The 21,444-nt window shown below is 39.2% G+C and overlaps 2 protein-coding genes across 2 annotated transcripts; both read left to right on the top strand.

The window, feature by feature from the left end:
- The first annotated feature begins 4,483 nt into the window (after positions 1 to 4,483).
- LOC130468072 (uncharacterized) lies at positions 4,484 to 6,470 on the top strand. Its single transcript, XM_056837631.1, has 2 exons — positions 4,484 to 5,519; positions 5,608 to 6,470. Exons 1-2 carry the CDS (start codon positions 4,824 to 4,826, stop codon positions 6,211 to 6,213), a joined length of 1,302 nt encoding a protein of 433 aa, XP_056693609.1. The 5' UTR covers positions 4,484 to 4,823; the 3' UTR covers positions 6,214 to 6,470.
- Positions 6,471 to 13,369: 6,899 nt separating this feature from the next.
- On the top strand, positions 13,370 to 15,318 carry LOC110790476 (hydroquinone glucosyltransferase). The gene has a single exon (XM_021995270.2). The coding sequence runs from the start codon at positions 13,488 to 13,490 to the stop codon at positions 14,910 to 14,912; it is 1,425 nt and encodes a 474-aa protein (XP_021850962.2). The 5' UTR covers positions 13,370 to 13,487; the 3' UTR covers positions 14,913 to 15,318.
- The last annotated feature ends 6,126 nt before the right edge of the window (positions 15,319 to 21,444 follow it).

The following is a 21,444-nucleotide window of genomic DNA, read 5'->3' on the forward strand; positions in this document are numbered from 1 at the left end:
TCGAAAATTTATTATCCAATTGATTTCCGATTGATATGGATTCAAGTCTAGGTCATAAAAATTTAAAATTTATCGTAAATTTACAATTTTTATGGTGGTTTTTAATCATAGGTTTCTAATTAAATTACAATTAATTATGAAAATCAAATTAATTCTAAATTATTCTAATTTTCAACAAATTAATCATAATTACAAATTAGATTGCATAATTAACAAGACTAGGCATTCAAACTTGTTAAACATATGCAGTAGGTCAATCAAAAATTCAAGATTTATCAACAAGAATCGCAAATATTTAATTTAACATCTTAAATTTACGAAATTTTGCATTCGAAAAATTAAAACCTTCGAAAAGTCATAGTTAGGCTTCGAATTTGAGAATTCTGGGTTTGGCAGAAAAATACTATTTTTGTCAAAATTTTAGAATGCCTTTTACATGCGGAATTGACACAAAAATCACTCAATTCGGATGAGTAACGAAGAAAATGCCGAAAAACTGCGTACGTATAATTAAATAAACGCAATTTGCAATTAATTAACAATTACGAAAATTAATCACCCCTTTTAATTCTTGCAAATTTGTAATATTTAACCATGTTCATGCAATTTAGATTATGAAAATAATAAGGGGCTCGTGATACCACTGTTAGGTTATGATTCATATGACAGTTTATAAATCATGCGGAAAAACCATAAAGCCAGGAAACATATTATTTACACATAATCATTTAGCATAGTTTAGATGCATACTCTTTGTTGCGTGCCTTCCCTAGCTGCGCCCGAACCGAACAAGAACAAGTCTTTAGGACTCCAAGTGTCGTCCCTCCGTAGATAGTCCACAGCACGTCCGGATCCGCCTTAAGATTGACCAACTAGAATCGCCCTTAAGGTTCTAATATTTTCGGTTGGGTAGGCAAGAATATTGGCTGATTTTTCTGCTTAAAAATCTTAGTTTTGAATACTTAAAAACTTGTATCTAAATAATGACCCCTAGGCCTTTATTTATAGAGTTATGGAAAAGGAATCGCAATCCTAGTAGGATACGAATTAATTGAAATTAGAATCCTACATGAATTCTATTTAATTAATTTATCTAATTAGGAATAGGAATTTAATCACACACTAACTCTTGCAGTTTTAGGAATCACGCATGAGCACAAACTCACACACACACACGGCAGCCACAAGGGCTGCCCATGCGTATGCGAGCAGCAGCCCATGCAGCGCGGCCCACGCATCCGTGGCCTTGGTGCGCGCTGGGCTTGTGGCGTGCGTGCTTGCTGGGCGATGGCCCGGCTTCGTGCTGGGCCTTCGTCCGGCAGGCCTCGTCCGATGCTAATTCGTACGATACGCTTCCGATTAAATTTCCATTTTCGGAATCTATTTCCGATACGAACAATATTTAATATTTCCGATTCCGGAATTAATTTCCGTTTCGAACAAATATTTAATATTTCCGTTTCCGGAATTATTTTCCGATTCCGGTAATATTTCCGATTCTGACAATATTTCCGTTTCCGGCAATATTTCCGATTCTGGTAATATTTCCATTTCCAATAATATTTTCCGATACGTACCATGTTTCCGTTTCCGGCAACATCTACGACTTGGATAATATTCATATTTCCGACACGATCCATATTTCCGTTTCCGGCAATATCATCGTTTCCGGAGTATTCATTTCTTGCCTGTGACGATCTTAGCTCCCACTGAAACCAAGATCCGTCGGTTCCGAATATTCATAGATGGAGTATTTAATGCCATTAAATACTTGATCCGTTTACGTACTATTTGTGTGACCCTACGGGTTCAGTCAAGAGTAAGCTGTGGATTAATATCATTAATTCCACTTGAACTGAAGCGGCCTCTAGCTAGGCATTCAGCTCACTTGATCTCACTGAATTATTAACTTGTTAATTAATACTGAACCGCATTTATTAGACTTAACATGGAATGCATACTTGGACCAAGGGCATTATTTCCTTCAAATGGGTCCTACCCGATTGATAGCGACCCGTTGACCTCTTGGTTTGGTCACGTGCCTCCCCCCTACCGGCTTGTAAGAGATGCTGGTAGGGAATAATAACTGCCGTTAAGGATTAATAATAACTGGTCACGTGCCTCCTTAACAGTTTGGCGATGCTACCAGCCAGCTGGTAGCATACCCGTACAACTAGCCCCCTCAGAGTGAGCATATCTGTCTTGACTGATGTGCTTGCTCTGAAAATAGTGCTCTCCCTACAACTAGCCCCCTCAGACTGCGCGCTTTCCGCGAAATGCTGGTGTGTTTATGTGTTAAGTGCTGATTAGCTTTCTCGTAGTGAATACCACCTGTAATTTCGCTGAAACTAAGCAGATAGGGTGTCCTGCTCCCTCTTACCGATATGCTCCTTTGGGGATGCTTGGACGCTGACTAGTCCCTTTGAGATTTTGGATGCTGACTAGCCCCCTTGAGATTTTGGATGCTGACTAGCCCCCTTGAGATTTTGGATGCTGACTAGCCCCCTTGAGGTTTTGGATGCTGACTAGCCCCCTTGAGGTTTTGGATGCTGACTAGCCCCCTTGAGATTTTGGAATTTTTTAGGAAGTATTTTGAATTTGTACCGCTTAAATTTATTCCACGTGTGATGCATCTGCGTGCTATGCGACGCGTGTCGCTTTATCATTTTATTTCAATGGCTGAGATTTGCTCTGTCCTTTCAACTGCCTTTAACTGTCAAATCGCCCGTTTTCCTCGATTTTTGACTATTTAACTTTCTTTTCTTAAAACGTCAAAACACTTTCGCTCTTTTCTTCAAACTTTTCTCTCTCTTTCTCAAATCTTCTCCTTTGTTCCTGCGAGTTATTTTTTCGGCGCTGTTTCTGTTGCTGACTGCGGTGCTTGCGGAAGTGTTGTACCTCGGTTCTGGGCTGCTAAATTTCCGTTGTGCGAGAAGGTATAGTCTTTTTTGTTTTTGTTTCTTCCTTCGTATAGGTTTATATTTGGGTGTAATGTCGAGTGAGCGAGATAGTGATAATGTGTTGAGTGGGGCTGGGTATGACGATGCTGACCCTGCGTCTACCTCTGAGGATGTCAATTTTGAGGATGATGATAAGCCGTCTGCCTCTGACTATTTTGAGCCGTCTTACGAGGATGCTGCAAAGGAATTACAGGCTCATATGCGCAAACAGGTACGAGCCGACATTCGTCATGATTTGAATTTAGTAGATAACTGCGAAACAATCCCGGCAGTGGATGCTCCCTCTATTGCCCTTGAGTACGAACTTCGATCATGGACGCAATTTATGGACCCTGCCGGTAAAGGATATGGTGACTATGGCACTAATTTTGGCAATGTTGTTGTGTCTTTCAACCAGGATGCCATCAGGGGTGCCCATCTAGAGGACGTGGCTGGTGGGAGCCGTCAGATGGATGAAGGGGAGGTTAGCAGTCGTGCTAACGATGTTGCGGGGTCCGATAACTCCGCCGGTAGCGGTGGGGGAGATGATGAGGATGCAGGGGATTCAATTTTGGAGTCTGATGATGATATTGGCCGGTTGTGGGATGATGGTGAAGACGTGGCCTCTCTGTGTGAGCAGGTATTGAGAGAAGGGGATCTGGATGTGGAACCAGATTCCGATACGGAAGAGATGAGCTACAGGGTTGAGAGTCCTCCTCCTGCTGGTAGTGCCGTTTACAAAGCTAAGATAATCAAATCTTTTCGTGATAGGGCTATCAAAGACGACCATCCGCGCTGGGCCAAAGAGTATTTGAAACTGCCCAAAGGGTACCGTCTCGTGATTCCTGCTGAGGGGAGTGTGATTTTGGATTGTCCTCCTGATCATATCGGCGTGTATGCCCATCATCTAGATTTCGGCCTCCGATTTCCTCTTCATCCTTTTATAGAGAAGGTATTCCGGGCTTGGAATGTATGTTTGGCGCAGGTAACGCCTCAGGTAGTGAGGAATGTTGTGGCTTTTACCTGGCTGCTATCTTTTAAACAATGGCCCCAAACCATTAACCTGTTTAGGCGGCTGATTTGGTTGAAAAAGTACAAGAAGAAGTCTGGATGGTGGTCTTTTTACACCAAGGCAAGCAAAATGACAGTCAACCCCAAGCTGTCTAGCTGTAAAGATTGGGAAAAGAAGTTCTACTGGTTGAGAGTGCCTTCTGATTTCCCCATTCGGACTCGCTTTCATCTCCCCCGTCCTCATATGAACCATTACCCCATTCGGGAGTTGGGTTTCAGGGAGAAAAGGGCCCATCAGTTTGTGTCATGTTTGCATGTTGACACCGGTTTGCAGAAGTCTGTGACCGTTCCTAAGTACTGGTTGCCTCCTGCTAAGTATATTTTGGGAAATGGGCCGCTGTCTGCAGTTGGCTTGTGCCACACCCATACTCTTGGTATGGTCGTGGGGCTGATAGCTATATCCCCCTCTTATATTGTTTAAAGTATGCTTTTCTTGTTTTGTATGTAATGTTGTTTGTCTGTTTTTAAATATTTTTTGCTTGTTTTTTCTTACCAGGCCTGCATACTCTCAACTTTGCTATTCTTGGCTTGGGTAAAGACGGTCGCCCTACTACCAACAACCCTCCCAATCCGAAAGGCGTGTTTTCCACTCTGTCGACCTACGCAACCCAAGCCAACAAAAAGCGTGGTTCGACTCGGGAGGAGGTTGTGAGTGAGTCTCCTGCTAAGAAGACAAAAAGATTAAGCTCCATACCAGCTCCCAAACCACTTTCCATCCGTGCACCTACTGGAGTTGTTTTCAAAACGACTCATACTGCTCCTGACAACCCTGCTCCAAGACCTGTCTTCAAGACCGTCCATACTGCTCCTGACATGGCTGGAGGTTTTAAAAGTTTGGATTGCGGTCGTGGTGCTGCCCTTACTGGCAGGCGTCCTCGCAATCGTAACCAACCCTTCACTCGGGTGAATCGGTCTCGAGTGGACGGTACTACGCAGCCTGCCCCTGATAAGTCTCAGCAGAAGTCTCCTGAGAAAGGTTTTGAATCAGCTGCCGATGTGAACATCGCAGGCCAAGGGGGTGATGCTGTTGCGGATGTTGAGCCGATAGCCCAACCAGACTTGATGGTTGTGGATCTTATGACTCCAACCCGTCAGAACCAAGAGCAAGAGGTAAATGATACTGATGTTGCTGGTATGGGCCAGAAGACTCCTCCTCTCATGCCTCCTACTCTTCATACTTCTTCTGGGTATGTTCGCCCTAGCCAGAGTGCTGGTACAAGCTCTGGTCTGAACATGGGTGTCTTTGTCCGTCCTGGGGAGTGGATTGAGAAGACTCCGATTTGCCTATCCCCCAGGAAGATGAAGTACTTTGAGGTTCCTCCTGGTGAGCCTGATGAACCCTGGAACCCTAAAATCGATCTTCTTCGTGGTGAGTCGATACTCACCGACGACTGCAAAGGGGGTGGTTGTATGGGTTGGAGGGCTTTGAAGGATCTGGCTACTCCTCGCGACAATCCTGCTGCTGAGATTGACGCGCCGGCTGCCCAACATATGAATGATATGCTCAAGGTATGCAATCGGTGTTGTTTTTATGGTATGCTTTTTGTATATACATGCAATCGGTGTTTTTTTTTTTTTGACGAATTGTCTTTTGTAGGCCTGCAACTCTGCTGTGGAGCTTGTGAAGCTGTACCTCTGCTACCAGGAGCAGAATGAAGACCTTCAGAAAAGGCAGGCTGATCTGGAGAAGCAGGTGAGTGACGCCAAGCAAGATCTGGACCAAAAAACTTCTGAGCTGAAAAGGGTGAAGCAACGCAACGAAGAGTTGGAGAATGTTGCGAACAAGCTGGAGGCAGAGGAGGCCAAGAACAAAGAGTTGTCTGAGAAGTTGCTGGAGGCGGATGAGAAGGCCAAAGCTGCTTACAAGACCGGTGCTCGGGATGGTGCCTTGCGATTTTCTCGGTCCCAGACCTATAGTAAGCGTATCACGGATAGTCATAACGGTGGCTGGTTTGCTGCCCACCGTTGTGGCGTTCATGGTATTGGCCTTACCAAGGAGGACTGTGAGGATATTGAGTATGCTTTCCTGGTGGAGGAAAAGCACAAGGTACCAACCGGTTGGGAGTCACAGATCATTCCGGAGGAGATCATTCAGAATGCTGATCCCTTGACTCTCCCTCCCATTGAGCTGAAGGAAGAAGACTACCTGGATCCTGCCCTGCTGTCTTCCAGTACCAACCAGACGGATCATCAACAAGTTTGAAGGTGCGGGCAGTCATCACCGGTATCACCCTGTGGTTCATCTGGCGTTGCTGCTTTTAAAGATTAGTTTATTTTTTTAGACGCACTTTTGGTATCAGCTGTTTGTGGCACTTTTTGCCCTGGGATATTTTATGTTTTGTTTTTGTAAACTTTACCTTGTGCCATTTTTGATCAGCTAACAAACGTCAGTTTTGGTGTTGGCTGTCGAATTTGCTTTATTCAGATGGTGTTGCTCTTATGCTTATGATATTGTGTTGTTTGTTTTATTTTTCTATTTTATGCTTGCCCTTATTTATGCAATTGTGCTGTTTGAATCTGGTACTTTACCCCGAGTCAGCAAGCTGATAGTAGCCTTGCTGACTTACTTTAAGGGTTTTGAATCATGATATTTGACTATACGTTACCCCGAATCAGCAAGCTGATAGTAGCCTTGCTGACTTATTTTAAGGGTTTGATTCGTATCACCCCGAGTCAGCAAGCTGATAGTAGCCTTGCTGACCTACTTTAAGGGTTTGAATCACGATTTTTGATTATACATTACCCCGAGTCAGCAAGCTGATAGTAGCCTTGCTGACCTACTTTAAGGGTTTGATTCGTATCACCCCGAGTAAGCAAGCTGATAGTAGCCTTGCTGACCTACTTTAAGGGTTTGAATCACGATTTTTGATTATACATTACCCCGAGTCAGCAAGCTGATAGTAGCCTTGCTGACCTTCTTTAAGGGTTTGATTCGTATCACCCCGAGTCAGCAAGCTGATAGTAGCCTTGCTGACCTACTTTAAGGGTTTGAATCACGATTTTTGATTATACATTACCCCGAGTCAGCAAGCTGATAGTAGCCTTGCTGACCTACTTTAAGGGTTTGATTCGTATCACCCCGAGTCAGCAAGCTGATAGTAGCCTTGCTGACCTACTTTAAGGGTTTGAATCACGATTTTTGATTATACATTACCCCGAGTCAGCAAGCTGATAGTAGCCTTGCTGACCTACTTTAAGGGTTTGATTCGTATCACCCCGAGTCAGCAAGCTGATAGTAGCCTTGCTGACCTACTTTAAGGGTTTGAATCACGATTTTTGATTATACATTACCCCGAGTTAGCAAGCTGATAGTAGCCTTGCTGACCTACTTTAAGGGTTTGATTCGTATCACCCCGAGTCAGCAAGCTGATAGTAGCCTTGCTGACCTACTTTAAGGGTTTGAATCACGATTTTTTGATTATACATTACCCCGAGTCAGCAAGCTGATAGTAGCCTTGCTGACCTACTTTAAGGGTTTGATTCTTCTGCTTTGAATTCCTCGACTTTCTTTCATTTCATGGACCATAACAGGCCTGGCTCAATCGGCCTTTTTGGGTTAGTGACTACACATAAAACTTTCTAAGGACGCTGGCGTTCCATGAATTTTTTAGTGCTGTTCCACCCATATCCATCAGCCTAAAAGCTCCTGGTACGATTTCTTCCCATATCTGATAAGGCCCCTCCCAGTTTGGGGTTAACTTCCCTTGGACCTTTGCCTTGCCTGTAGCTGCAGTTCTGCGGAGCACCAGGTCTCCTACTTCAAGCTGTCTGTGTTTTACTCTTTTGTTGTAGGCATTGCTTATGCGCTGCTTGTAAGCCGCCGATCTGATTTCTGCTCTGAGTCTGATCTCTGGTAGAAGATCCAGCTCCTGCTTTAACAGTTTACCGTTCTTGTTTTCTTCATAATGCTGGATCCTGAATGTAGGTAACCCTACTTCTGCTGGTATCACTGCTTCTGATCCGAAACATAGACGGAATGGGCTCTCTCCCGTTGCTTCCTTAACGGTGGTTCTATTTCCCCAAAGTATCTCTGGAACAATATCGGCCCAACCAGCCTTATAGTCGTCTAGCTTCTTTCTCATTGCTGCCAGTATCTGTTTGTTGGCAGCTTCTGCCTGTCCATTGCTTTGGGGATGACAAACAGAAGAGTAGGCAAACTTGACTTTGTACGTACTCAAAAAACTTTGAACTGGTGAGCAATCAAACTGTACTCCATGGTCCATCACGATTGCCATTGGTAATCCGAACCTGGTGATTATACCTTTCCATATGAACTTTTTGACCTGATTTGCAGTTATCTTTGCCACCGGCTCTGCTTCTATCCATTTGGTGAAATAATCGACTGCCACTATCAGATATTTTCTTCCACCGGATGCCGTTGTGAATGGTCCCAGAATGTCCATTCCCCACTGGGCGAACGGTATTGGATTTAGGATTGGCATGAGATCGTTTGCAGGACGATTAATGACTGCTGAAAAAACTTGACATTTTTCACATTTCTTGACGTACTTTTGTGCGTCTGTTAGCATTGTCGGCCAGTAGTATCCTTGCCTTTGGCATTTCAGTGCAAGGGTTTTTCCTCCCTGATGATTTCCACACACTCCTTCATGTATTTCTTCTATCAGTCGTGCCGATTCGTATGCTGATATGCATCGTAACAGAGGCAAGCTAAAACCCCGTTTGTAGAGTTGGCCTCTGATGATTACGAACCAGCATGAGTTTCTAATCAACCTTCTTGCTTCCGTTTTTTCTGCAGGCAGGGTTCCATCTCTCTTGTATGCCCACAAGGTGTCATACCATTCAGGTTGGCTCGTGATTACCATGACCTGATTTGCCAATACTTCAGTGCTCCTTCGGTGCATGACCTCCATCATTACTGATTTTACCAGAGCACTTGAGCTGGCCAGTTTTGACAGGGAGTCTGCCAACATGTTCTCTGATCGGGGTACTAATTTTATTTCGAAGCTTTCCAACTGTGCCGCTGACTGTTTAAGCTTTTCGGCGTATCGTTTCATGGATTCTTCCTTCGTTTCATATTCTCCTGAGAACTGGTTTGCTACCAGCTGTGAGTCGGTTGTAAGCCTGAGCCTACGAGCACCAGCTGTCGTGCAGATCTGTATGCCAGCGATCGCGGCCTCGTATTCTGCCTCGTTGTTTGATGCCTGGAAAGAGAACTTAATAGCATACTCGAACTGGTCTCCTTCCGGTGAGGTAACTATTACCCCTGATAATGTGGTTTGGAACACTTTGCACCACATGGCATCTGAGTCAGAATACAGCATCATGTGTTGTTCGAAAGCGGTGGAGTGATTTTCGGGGTCTGTGGTTCCGTTGTATTTGCACCTCGGCATCTTTACTTTCTCCATAGGTTGCTCCAGTATACCCCTGCAGAGTGGGGAGTCTTTGGGGTGTATGGTTCGCCTCATCGGCTCCTGATGAGGTAGATATCCTTCATATCTATTCCAACCTGGTTGTGGAGACTGTACGATGTACTCTTCGTGATACGGTGTCGATTCCCTACCAGCAGGAAACGACCCTTCTTGCTCTGACACCGACTCCCGGCGTCTAGTGGACTTTTCTCTGCGCCGAGAGCTATGCCTTTTTCTTCTACCCGGATTTTCACTCTGTACAAGTATTGGTTCAGGTTGTGCTGGCAGTACCACTTCATGCTCTAGGGTTTCGTAGAGATTTCTAACCGGCATCACACCCGGGCGATTGCCGGTAACCACGATCTGATTTCCCTCTGTCCTCCTTGAGGACAGTTCAGCCATTGCTTTCATGACGGCCGACGCCGTCAGCAGCTGTTGTGGTGTGAACCTTTGGGACAACGCCGAGAGGTTGCTCTGAATCTGTGGGGGTGATGGGGAATCTTGTGCCCTTTCTTCCATGGACGTTTCGTCCTCTATGATAACGTCGTTCCGGTCTTCAAAACCTGGGGGGCAATGCTTATCTGTGACTTGAGTGTTTTTGGGGGAGGATCGGTAAGTGGTGTGACTTGGCTGGTTGAGACAGGTAAGAGAGAAGGTTTGACTGCGGGTTGTGCTACTGATGTTGGTGTGATAACTGCTGATTGTGGGAGATTGTTGTTTTTTCTAGGTTTTTTGTTGTTGGTATCCATGATTGTGGGAGATTGTTGTTTTTTCTAGGTTTTTTGTTGTTGGTATCCATGATGGCTGATTTACTTGACAAGGTTGGGAGATCCCCTCCTTCTAGCGCCAATTGTTCCGGTATGATTTGGGAACGGTTGGAGATGTCTTGCTGGTTGAGTGCTACTGTTATCCTGTTGATATCCTGCGCAGATAACAAAGATGAACTAGCCTCGAGGGTGATTCGAGGATCCCCCCTCCGATGCTAAAGTCAGATATGATGAGTGATAAGTATTTTGGTTTTAGTGGAAATGATTGTGTTTGCGTACCTTTTGTCATAAATGAAGCCCATATATATAGGCGCGGGTCGGGCGTACGGACAAATGGGTCCTACCCGATTGATAGCGACCCGTTGACCTCTTGGTTTGGTCACGTGCCTCCCCCCTACCGGCTTGTAAGAGATGCTGGTAGGGAATAATAACTGCCGTTAAGGATTAATAATAACTGGTCACGTGCCTCCTTAACAGTTTGGCGATGCTACCAGCCAGCTGGTAGCATACCCGTACAATAATATTTATAGAAAAGTGGGAAAAGTGTGTGGAAAAATGGAAAAAGTGTATAGAAAAGTGGGAAAGGAGTATGTCCAAAAATGGAAACTGGACACTTATAAAGGAACAATATTTATGGGAATTTGACACTTATTTAGAAACGGAGGGAGTATTAACGTTTTAAAAATAATGTCATACTTCCTCCGTCTTTTATACTCGCAACATTTGGACTTTTGCCACTATTCATATAATCTACTTTGACTATTCTTAGTGCTTTTTATATAAGATAAAACATAGTCATGTGGGATCTTGTTAAATTTATCTCAATGTGTATTTTCAAAATATCAACTTTTTATAATTTTTGCATAAAGTGAATTTAAGATATAAATGATCAAAATTGTGCATTGACATGCGTGAAACTAACAAACGTTGCGAGTATTAAAAAACGGAGGAAGTATGTAATATACGTCAGATAAAAACCATATTCAATCTATTAAATTTTATGACAGAAATCCTTCATATCTTTATTACTTTGTACTTCCACTTTTTTTTATCAATTAAACACATGCTGGTTTAAACAGTATGGTTATATTGCCTAGTATTTCTTTCCGGTGTTGTTGAATGGGATGTTGTACGAACTACAAAGTCAATAATTTGGGTTTGACAAACTACAACAAAAGGCTCACGTTGTGGTGACGTCACCCCCACGCATAGGTCGGCTTTCTGTAAGCTGATTGAAAGGAGTCGAATTAAAATTCCTCTCTCTTTCACACACCCTATCATTGGCCTACAGAATGACGTCACACAACAATCCAAGTACACCATCTTTGCCTCGAACAGCAGGTGAAATCAATTGTCTAGAAAGGGTGGATGAAAGAGAAAAAAATTGAAATTAAATTAATTATTGACTAATCATTAAGCATATACTTCGATTTGATTAATGATTACAATAGGTTTTTGAAACATTTAAAATAGAATATATAAATTAAATATTTTAGTTTCCAGTTTAAATCATGACACATAAACATGTCATGTCATCATTGTGACACGGCTTAAAGATCGCATGTTGTGACCTTTATCATTTTCGAATAGGTTATCATCAAGAGGTGCACCATTGGTAGAGTATATATTTTATCACAAGCGAATAATCAATTGAATGAAAAAAAATCCACCTTTGCATAACATCATTGAAAATTACATAAATTGATGTAATACTTTGTATTCTTAAAAGTGAACAGCATGTAGATATATACACGATACAAATAATTAAATACTCTGTGTTAATTTTTTTACCGTATTAAAAAAAATGTAGGTATATACGATATATGTAATTATCAATTCAAAGTTTTACCTCAATCTTTCTGAATATACTTTTTCAAAGTTCAATTAAAAATACCATTATCTTTAAAATATCTTATGTTTACTTGTTATTAGTATTTAAAAAGAGTGGACAACAAACTTTCTCTTTAATTGTTCTATTTTAACTTTTAAAACTTAATTTTCATCTTTCATGCAATAGACACAATCTTGAAAGGGATATTCTTAAATATAAATGTGATATCTCCATGTCTTTGTCCTAATTTATTTTTGTATTCACAATACTTTGTTAATATATAATACGGAGAAGTATAAACTAGTACTCCGTAATTAATAATGTCGACGGTAGAGAGATAAAAATGCAAAATAATACTTTAACAATGCAAATTCATTTACACAGAACATACAACAATAATGCTCTGTAAGTCCTTAGTTGTACGGACCAAAGTATCAAATGAGGTAAACAAAAAAGACGGAGGGACGATACGTAGTACTCCTTCCGTTTCGAAATAATGGGAATAGGCTAGTGAGTATTTTTACGATTGTCAATGTAAATGTTTGGCCATTAATATCTCTAAGTATTTGTAAAATTTATTAAAAAGTTTATATTCCAAAAGTACATATTGAGACGAATCAAACAATACCTCACATGACTATATCTTTTCTTACCCATAAATCAAAAATAATAATCAACTTAAAATTGTAATAATGTCAAAAGTCAAAGTGTACCTATTAATTTCGAAACGAAAAAAAGTACTCCCTCCGTTCCAAAATGTTTGTTACGTATTCCTTTTAGGTTGTTTCAAAATGTTTGTTACATTGGGGAATCTTTCCTTTTATAAACTTATTATAATATTATTTTTTGTGTCAACTTTTAATTTTAATTGGTCCAATTTTTTCAACTCATTAAATTTCTTTACAATTTTCCAAGTATGTTAAGTTAGCAATCTTTGTGCTTTTTCATTATTGGTTCATTTTGATAAATAAAACAATCTTATTGGTTGTTGTAATTATTAGTGGATTGGGGTTTTACTTGGTTTATTTTTTTAATAAAAAACCAAAAGAATCTTTATTATACGTTAATAAACGTGTAAAAGTCCAAACGTAACAAACATTTTAAAACAGAGGGAGTAGTCAATATGATATGTTTTTGAATTCCTTTATTTTATTTCTTTGTTATTGTTTGACAAGTCCCCTTATCTCTAACCATATATGACTTGTACATTGCATACCAAGGCGGCAAGGCCTTAGCTAAGGAGCATGTTTCCCACTTTCCACTACTACTCTTAACACCCCCACACGCACAATTATTAGTTCATCACCACTTATTCTAAAATTCACTTTCCAAACTATTTTTTTTTTAAAATTCTATTTATAATGATAAAAAAATAACTTTATTGCCTATAAATAACACCTCCATAATCTTTTTCCCTCCCAACCACTAATAATCACAAAAACTTTTCAACATCTACAATTACAAATAACACAACTTTTATTCTCTCCCCTCTTGAATTTCTCCTCAAGAAATGGAACCTCAAAATCCTCCTCCTCACGTAGTGATCATCCCAACACCGGGGATGGGACACCTTATCCCCCTTGTAGAATTTGCTAAGAGAATCCTACAACTTACTCCTTTATTACAATTCTCCTTTATTGTCCCTACCGAAGGGCCGCCAACGCGGGCCCAAAAGGCCGTGTTGGCGGCCCTTCCCGAGGACCGGGCCTCCTCCTCTTTCCTTCCTCCTGTTAACCTCGACGACTTGCCCGATGACGCCAAGATTGAGACTAGGATTAGTCTCACTTTTGTCCGGTCCCTTCCGGCCATCCGGACCCATTTAAGGGACCTTCAAGAATCGCAACACAAACTTGTCTCCCTAGTTGTTGACCTCTTTGGAACCGACGCCTTTGACGTTGCTCGCGAGTTTGGGATGAAGCCGTATCTTTTTTACCCTTCTACGGGTATGTGTTTGTCGTTCTTCTTTCATTTACCGTTACTTGATGCTCAAGTTACCTGTGAGTATAGGGACATGCAAGAACCGCTTGAATTACCTGGTTGTACTCCGGTTTATGGAAAAGACCTTTTAGCCCCGGTCCAGGATAGAAAAGATGATGCTTATAAATGGACTCTTCATCATGTCAACAGGTATAAACTAGCCGATGGTATTTTCGTAAATTCTTTTAACGAATTAGAGGAAGGGGCTTTAAAATACTTGCAAAGTCCTGAACCGGGGAGGCCCCCGGTTTACCCTGTTGGACCGCTGGTTCAAACCGGTTCAAGTGATGATAAAGTTGATGAGTGTGAATCTGTGAAGTGGTTGGATGAGCAGCCACGTGGCTCAGTTTTATTCGTTTCTTTTGGGAGTGGTGGGACCCTTTCATTGAACCAGATAACTGAGCTAGCTCATGGTTTGGAGATGAGTGAGCAAAGGTTTTTATGGGTTGTACGGAGTCCGAACGACGAAACTCTTAATGCTACGTACTTTAGCGTCGAAGGGGATAAAAAAAACCCACTAGACTTTTTACCTGAAGGGTTTTTGGAAAGGACTAAAGAGAGGGGTCTAGTAATCCCAACGTGGGCCCCACAAATCAAAGTCCTGAGCCACGCGGCAACCGGCGGATTTTTAACCCATTGTGGATGGAACTCGATTCTAGAAAGTGTAGTTCATGGGGTGCCTTTAATTACGTGGCCACTTTATGCCGAGCAGAAGATGAACGCGGTAATGCTAAACGAGGGTATGAAGATCGCACTAAGGCCTAAAGCTGACGAGAAAGGACTAATTGGTCGAGGGGAGATTGGAATGGTGGTTAAAGGTCTAATGGAAGGCCAAGAAGGGAAGACAATCCGAAATCGGATGAATGAGTTGAAGGAAGCAGCAAATAGAGTGGTTGGGGAAAATGGTTCATCCACAAAGGCACTTTCTGAAGTGGTTCAAAAGTGGAAATCTCACTAAATAAAAGTCATCATGTTGCATAAAGAAAACAAGTAAAAAGATTCATCCATTACTTTAGTAGTGCGTGTGAATGTACAAACTTTTTTCTACTTTATTGTTTATCTCTTTAATATCTAATATTAATACCTAATAATATTAGAGGTTGCAGCCCTGTAAAATAATCTCGGTGAAAGATTCTCCAATGGTTATATCTAATATTAATACTCCATACTTAATAATATTAGAGGTTGCGACATGTAAAATAGTTCTGGTGGAAGATTCTCCTCTGGTTATCGTAGTTTTTGAGTCATATTCTTAGTGTGTAAGTGGACGAGATTGTACAAAGTATTTAATTACATTGTATATTGTAATAAGTTTGATTTGTTTGGGGATTAATCATTATAAATTGGAATTGTTTTGTTGTGAATATCGATCTTTTTTGGATTTGATTCTAGCTACCAAAATTTAAATAAAAATGGTAGGGTAGTTGTTGAGACTTTAAGATGCATGGTTACAAATTGGTAAGTGATAAAGGAGCCAAATTAATTGAGGTAATGGACCCCATTTAATAGATAACTGTTGAAATTAGAAGTGATCGTGTAGAAAGTGTAAGTTATGTAGTTGAATTCTTTGTTTGATGTACAAATTTGGTGAAAGATGAGAAATGAAACTTTCTGGGAATATCTAGTACGTAGTACTCCCTCCCTTTCTTTTTGTTGTATTCGTTTTCATTTTAAGCGTTTCTTTTTGTTGTATCCGTTTCTATTTTTGGACATACATTTGATCCTAAAATACCCTTATATTTCTATCTAATTACCAAAATACCTAAAGATTCTATCCATATTCCCACCTAAATGTCTCCACCCCTATTATTTAATTCTTTTCCCTTCCCCATATACCCACTCTCTCACCTCCTTTATCACTCATCATTATCACTCCTCTCTCTTATCTTATTTCTTTATTATTTTCTCTCTTCTTTTTTTTATTATAATCTCTTACATACAATCATTTTTCTTACACCCAATCATTACACTTATACCAATACAAACCAAGATTCCAATTTTCTTAAAAACTCCCCACTTTCTGAAATGGATACATCAAAAAGAAATGGAGGGAGTAATAACTAAAAAACTGTGACGAAATTAAATGATCGATTATTCAACAGATGTATTTCACCTACGACGCTGCTTTTCACGATCACAATTTCACACCCACCAGACCACAATATATACAGTAGTATACTCCTTCCGTCCCTTAATACTCGACCCGGTTTGACTGGCACAGAGTTTAAGGGACTTGAATTGACTTATTAGTTTAATAGATAGTGGGATATTATTTTAATGTAGTTAGTGTGAAATGTGTGAAGGGGTAGAGTATGGATTGAATTTTATTTTTATTTTTTGTATGGAGTAGGGGTAGGTGAGTTAATATGGGGAGAGTGAGAAATAATATAATATTGTTAAATATTTTCATTTTTAGAAACAGGTCAAGTATTAAGGGACGGAGGGAGTACTTTGTACACTATGCTATTTGAACCTTAAGCAGCAGCCAAGTACTCCGTATTTATGCCATGTGTTTCGCAACATTTATTTATCAACTACAATATGGCTATTTAATTTGTTGGCCGGGTAGGTAGCTTAGCTTAGCCACTTGGGTAATCGCCTAGCTAGTCGTTACACATTTCACATTTGGGCTATGAGCATGAGTCTAGAGGATCCAAAACCAAAAAACACACGTTATATTTAAGTAAAAAATATGCAAAACATTATGAAACGAAGGAAATAGAAGAGTAATCAACTTTGTCTCCGCTTTTCTTTCTGAAAGTACTCAGTAACAAACAGAGTTAATTAGGACAAACGTAACCTTTCAAATTTCTTAATTTGGTGAGCATTTGTAATATTGAAGATAGAAGTATGATAATGATAAGTAACCCATTCTACAACTCCATTTATTTACTTCTATAGAAAATGACGTGATAGATGTTACAATCTTTAAACCAGATATGCATTTACCGATTTACTACTCCCTCTGTATTTTATTACTCCATAAATGGTATATTTTGATCGACACAAAATTTAATATGACTAGTGACTATTGAAAGTAAAAAATTAATATGACTAATGAGATGCAAGGGGAAAGAAGAAAATTATAAAATAAGAGAGAAAGTTTTCATAAATTAAAAGTGCACCACTTAATAACATACAGAGTACCAGCAACGGATTAAACGTCAACAAACATAGCCTACTAGCTACATAGTACATGCAATTCTATAATATAATTGTACTCCCTCTATTCCCAAATTATTGGCTAATTGTAATATTTTTTATCAAACTTTGAAAACGTTAACCTTGAATTCGCACTAATCTATAATCCATACGAAATAATATAATCATGTAAAATCTTACTAGATTTGTTTCAATGTACTTTATATATTTGTAGAATCACTAGTCAAAAAAGACCAACCGTTTGGGTGAAAATGCCCACAAGCGTTGGTAATTTGGTCCCAAGCACATGAACCCCAACTACTTGGAAAATTTTCAAGTGCTTGTTTTGGTTCACCCAAGCAGTCAAGCACTTGATATTATTATTTTTATTTATTTTCAAATGATAGTCAAGTGCTTGGGAATTTTTAAAACACTCTAATGGCCTGTTTGGATATGGGCATTTCATTTGAAATAATTGAATTGGCTTAATTCCCTTGTTTGGTAACCCATAGAATTTGAAATTGTATTTGGGCCAAATCCAACCCTTACAAATATATGTCCATTTTAAGGAATTTGAAATGTCATGTCAAATGTTGTCATTTCAATTCCAATACTCTCTCACCCCCCTCTCTCCCGATCTCACCTCCTTGCCCACTTCCCCTCTCATTTTCTTTCTCCTCTACCAAACCCACTGCTGCCTTCACGTTCCACCACCACTTTATCGTCGACCATCTCCAGAACCACCCTTATCCACCTACGTAACAGCCGCCTCCGCTTTCACGACTCACAACTCACAAGCAGCTCCACCTCTAACCATCTCTTCGTGCCTATCACCGTGAAGCCAAATAACTTTGCCTCACTCCTTCGTCGGTGTCGCCGGCGTTAGAACAAGTCGAATACTCCTCCGCCATGAATCTGGCCGCCATTACTCATCATCAATGATAAATTTTTAGGATTTGTAAATAATTTCTATCAAATTCTTCTATAATCAAATCGGGTCTACTTTGATGTTCCAATTCATAACCTTTGGTATGCAGAAATCTCCAATTGGTAATCTTGATTACTGAATTTAAGGTTCAATTGATAATCTTCAATTGCATTTTGTGTATGCCGAATAGTCGATCCCTTTCCATAATTTCACCTGCACATTTTCTCTTTTTTTTTTGTTAGTGTTTTTAATATAACTTTGGGGATTCAATGATACGACTAATTATGTAAATTATACTACAGTACTACATTTTTTTACTTTTTAAGGGGGAAAAAATAATTTATTGGTAATTATGAATTAAAATATCACTTATTTCACAAACACTATGTTGGAATTGAAATTATGGAATTGAAATTATGGAATTGAAATTATTGGAGTTTGCAAAACACTTGATTTGGAATTCAATTTCAGCATTTCAATTCCCATTTTTGAATTAAAGAATTTCAAATGAGAACCAGTTACCAAACACTACCCAATATTAATTATTTATTTTTTTAAAAAAATTGCTAGCACCGTACCACACTACAACGCTCGCAGTATGCAACCCAAACTGTTGTAGCTAGGCACATGTATGTAAGTATGTAAGTATGTACTTAGTCTTATACCAAACAACATCATTCCACCAAAAAGTATGTACTACATCATTATAGTCATGTCCGATTGATGTTTGTGAGTTTTGCCTTAATCTTTCAACAAAAACTATATGTATCACAAACTCAATTTAAATGACGGAAACTTTTCACGATGACCACGACCCAAGTTTTTGGACTGAGAGACGGCCTGATCTATGCTAATGGGAGAAGCATGTGGGCTTGAATTTTCTGACCAAAGCGTAGCAACATCAATCAGCTGGTCCGTTTGGACGGGCTCAATGACTTGGTTGTGGGTTGTATCATTTTCTTGAGGATGGCAAAGAAGTATGGGTTGGAGCAATAATAATAAGTTCATCTTCATCAAATATATAGATAATCAGCGAAATCATTAAGTCTTGCAATATCCTAGTATCAAAAATATTCTCCGACACAATATAGTTGAGAGAGGGAGAGTAAGTAAATTTTAATGATGCTTAAGGTTGTAAGTCAAATTGGAGGTTTAGAAAGGGTTTAACCCTATAGTTGGGATTATTCCAGGTTAAACTCTAGTACGGATAAAATGAGAAGACCACATATGGTTGAGATTATCTTTGTTAATTTTTGGAAATTTTGTGAAACACTACCTTAATATTTGGACGTTTTGTGAATTACTACCTTATAAAAACTTTTTTATATTTTCCTACCTTATAAATTTGATATGGTTTAGTAACACTATCTTGTAACAGAAAACGTTAAATCCCTCCGTTTGTGGGCCCCACTCCCCACAATTTTATTCCATTTCTCTTTCCCATTTCACAGTCTCTGTTTTCTACTTCTCTTTCTCAATTTTATCCTTTACAAACTCATATAATAACTCACCCAAACCATGTTCTCCATCATCAACATCGCTGCTCTCGCCGAACTTTCCTCGTTGCCTGGTAAACAACACTTTTTTCCGAGTCTTCATTGCATTTTTTCATATTTTTCTCTCTCTCCTACGGTTCGAAGCATCAATCATCTAATGAGAAATATCTGCAAAAACTTACAGATTTTCCCAATCTCTATGATTGTTTTTGTATTTAAGTCTCTGATGATTGCTCTCTCTCTCTTCCTTTCAACTCCTTGTTTCCAATTCGAAATATGTGATTTCTGATTATCAAAACTGTTTGTAGATCTGTGAGAAACGATGAATATCATTTGGTCTATGTTTCTGAATTTACCGTGACCGATACCAATTAACCATTAATTTCTTATCTCATATCTATTTTTCATTTTTTAAAAATTATCGGCGGCTCGATAATATCTTCGCCGGTAAAGGCAATATACGCTGTTCTGGATCATTTGTGTTGTCATTCATAATTTTCCTATGAGAGTTGTTATCTCAATTATTTCTCATAAATTTGATTATTATTTAGTTTTCTGCAATTTAGTTGCTCTGATGAATTGATGGAATGATTCACATGTCAGACTTCGGAGGTTGTTTCAAAATACTCTCTCTTTTCTCTCTTTTTTTACATTGCATTGAGGTAATACCTCATAGGCCCGAGTAACAGTACAGGATTGTGAAGAACATGATGATCAGATTTAAATGTGAAACAAAGTAATCCATTGCTAGACCCTGCAAGCTTACTGGGATGAGGAAGATTAATATTTTCAGGATAGTAAAGTTCGGTTCCATGGTGATTGGGACCATGGAAGTTCAAAGTGTAGAGAGATAAATCTTCATGAAGGATATGATCCCAACCATGGTGCTATGCTAGTTCAGCGTGTCATACAACAACATGTTGAGAATGAGATTGCTAAAGGAATATTGAGAGGGATTTCAAGGAAGAGGGTTGAGAAATGAGAGGAAAAAGATTGAGAGTTGAAGTAGAAAACAGAGATTGAGAAAGAGGAAAGATAAATGGAATAAAGTCGTTGGGGGTGGGGTCCACAAACGGAGAGATTTAACGTTTTCTGTTACAAGGTAGTGTTACTAAAACATATCAAACTTATAAGGTAGAAAAATATAAAAAAGTTTTTATAAGGTAGTAATTCACAAAACGTCCGAACATTAGAGCATCAACAATGGGGAGGATATATGTCCTCCCTTACACTCTCACTCCTCTAAATTAGGATCCTCTTTAATGTAGGAGTAGAAGAGAGGATCCTCCATATGGAGAGGAATGCAATATATCCTCTATATGGAGAGGATATATTGGGTTAGCTAGAGGATATATTAAGCCACATGTCATTTAATAATTGGGTAGTTTTAAACAATTTTGCATACGGTTATAATTTTAAACGATAATAAATAAAAAACGGTAACTTATTTGTAAATAAAAAAAATACCAACGATTATATATATTTTTTCTCTATAAAATGAACCTAATTTTAACCATATTTCATACATGTCATCTTTTTCATGATGAACTTGAAGCATACATATGTACCTGAAACTGATAGATTAGTTGAGTAGTAGATTTTTGCTTTGAATTATTAGTAGTGACTGCAATTTTTATTATTATTGTCACCGTTAGGGTTTATCACTGTTATTGTTTTTCATTTACCGTCACTTTTTTTAATTACGGTCAGTGTATTGCATTAATTAACGTTAGTAGTAATGTTTTTATTCTTGTCATTGTTATGGTTTGTTTTTGTCATTGTTGGTTAATTACTGTCATTATATTGTAATATTCTTATTTATTATTAATGTTATATTAACAAGTTTATTATTTTCAAGCTAGGTTACAAATCGATTTATTTTATCAATAGTAATGGAAAAATAATTAATTAGGCTAATTTATTTT

This window comes from Spinacia oleracea, chromosome 2, assembly GCF_020520425.1.
Source record: "Spinacia oleracea cultivar Varoflay chromosome 2, BTI_SOV_V1, whole genome shotgun sequence".
Classification (NCBI taxonomy): Eukaryota; Viridiplantae; Streptophyta; class Magnoliopsida; order Caryophyllales; family Amaranthaceae; genus Spinacia; species Spinacia oleracea.